General features: G+C 40.1%; 1 protein-coding gene across 1 annotated transcript; it reads right to left on the reverse strand.

Annotated features, from left to right (window-relative positions):
- Window positions 1-206: 206 nt before the first annotated feature.
- Window positions 207-934, reverse strand: LOC107579726 (myotubularin-like; the record flags this gene model as incomplete). The annotated part of the gene is made up of 3 exons (XM_016265522.1): window positions 836-934; window positions 535-618; window positions 207-356 (listed from the first exon to the last, which is right to left on the reverse strand). Coding segments are annotated over exons 1-3 (333 nt in total), but the record flags the coding sequence as incomplete, so codon positions are not given.
- Between the last annotated feature and the right edge of the window lie 33 nt (window positions 935-967).

A 967-nucleotide genomic window follows, 5' to 3' on the forward strand; every position in this document is an offset into this window, starting at 1 on the left:
TATCACAGTAAACATGTGTAAATATACTATCAGATAAATCTGAAAAGCATTGCTTTCTTATTCATGTTCAAAAACTGAAATTGACATTCTCCAAACATTTCCACTAAACAGCCTGCGTTATGCAGCAAAAGCTTGAACAAGACCTTCCAACAAAAACCACACCATGATTCTGGCCTTTCATACTGGCCATCTGTAAAAGAGCTCACCGGGATGCGGCAGCGGGAGCGGAAGGTAGCGACTCTTTTAAGATCTTCCTCTGTGGCCTTGTATGGAACAACAAGAATTGTGGGATAGGTGTCACACAGCTCGTAGTTCTTATTGATGAAAGTGACCCTCCACTCACTATTGGGTACACCCTGACAACCAGAACAGAAAAACAACACACAATCTTTAGTAAAAGTACACTGTGCAGTATTTTATGCCATTACATTAGAATTATATTATATTTGCAAGTGAATGGTGAGTGTGAGAAGGATGAACAAGGGCAGCACGACTGTTTCTACACTAGCACAAGTCCTGGCATCTGGTCCTCACCTGCCTCCTGTACTCTTCCATGGCCTCATACATGTTCCAGCCATTCTCCTCATACTTCTCCTGACTCAGAAAAGCAAAGAGTTGCTGTGAAAGTCAAAGAAAGAAAAGTGAGAGAGTAAGTTAAACCAGTATTTCATGCATTCTGCTACTGATGAAAGTCAGTTGTGAAATGCTGAATTGTTGAAACAACACTTAATCGCACTGCATAAAATTCACAGAAGTGATTAATTTAGTTTTAAATCATTTCTGAACGAGTCTAAAAATTCGCATTTGAGAATAAAGTTAAACATCAAACACTAACCATTCCATGAGACAGTGGGAAAGCATATTTGAAAATAATCTCGAAGATGTCTCTTCGACTGTGGCCTTCTTGCTTCAGAGCAAATCGCAGGTTCCTCATGTCCTGACACACACACACACACACACACACACA

The sequence above is a fragment of the Sinocyclocheilus grahami genome, unplaced genomic scaffold (genome assembly GCF_001515645.1).
Source record: "Sinocyclocheilus grahami isolate Dianchi unplaced genomic scaffold, SAMN03320097.WGS_v1.1 scaffold19658.1, whole genome shotgun sequence".
NCBI lineage: Eukaryota > Metazoa > Chordata > Actinopteri > Cypriniformes > Cyprinidae > Sinocyclocheilus > Sinocyclocheilus grahami.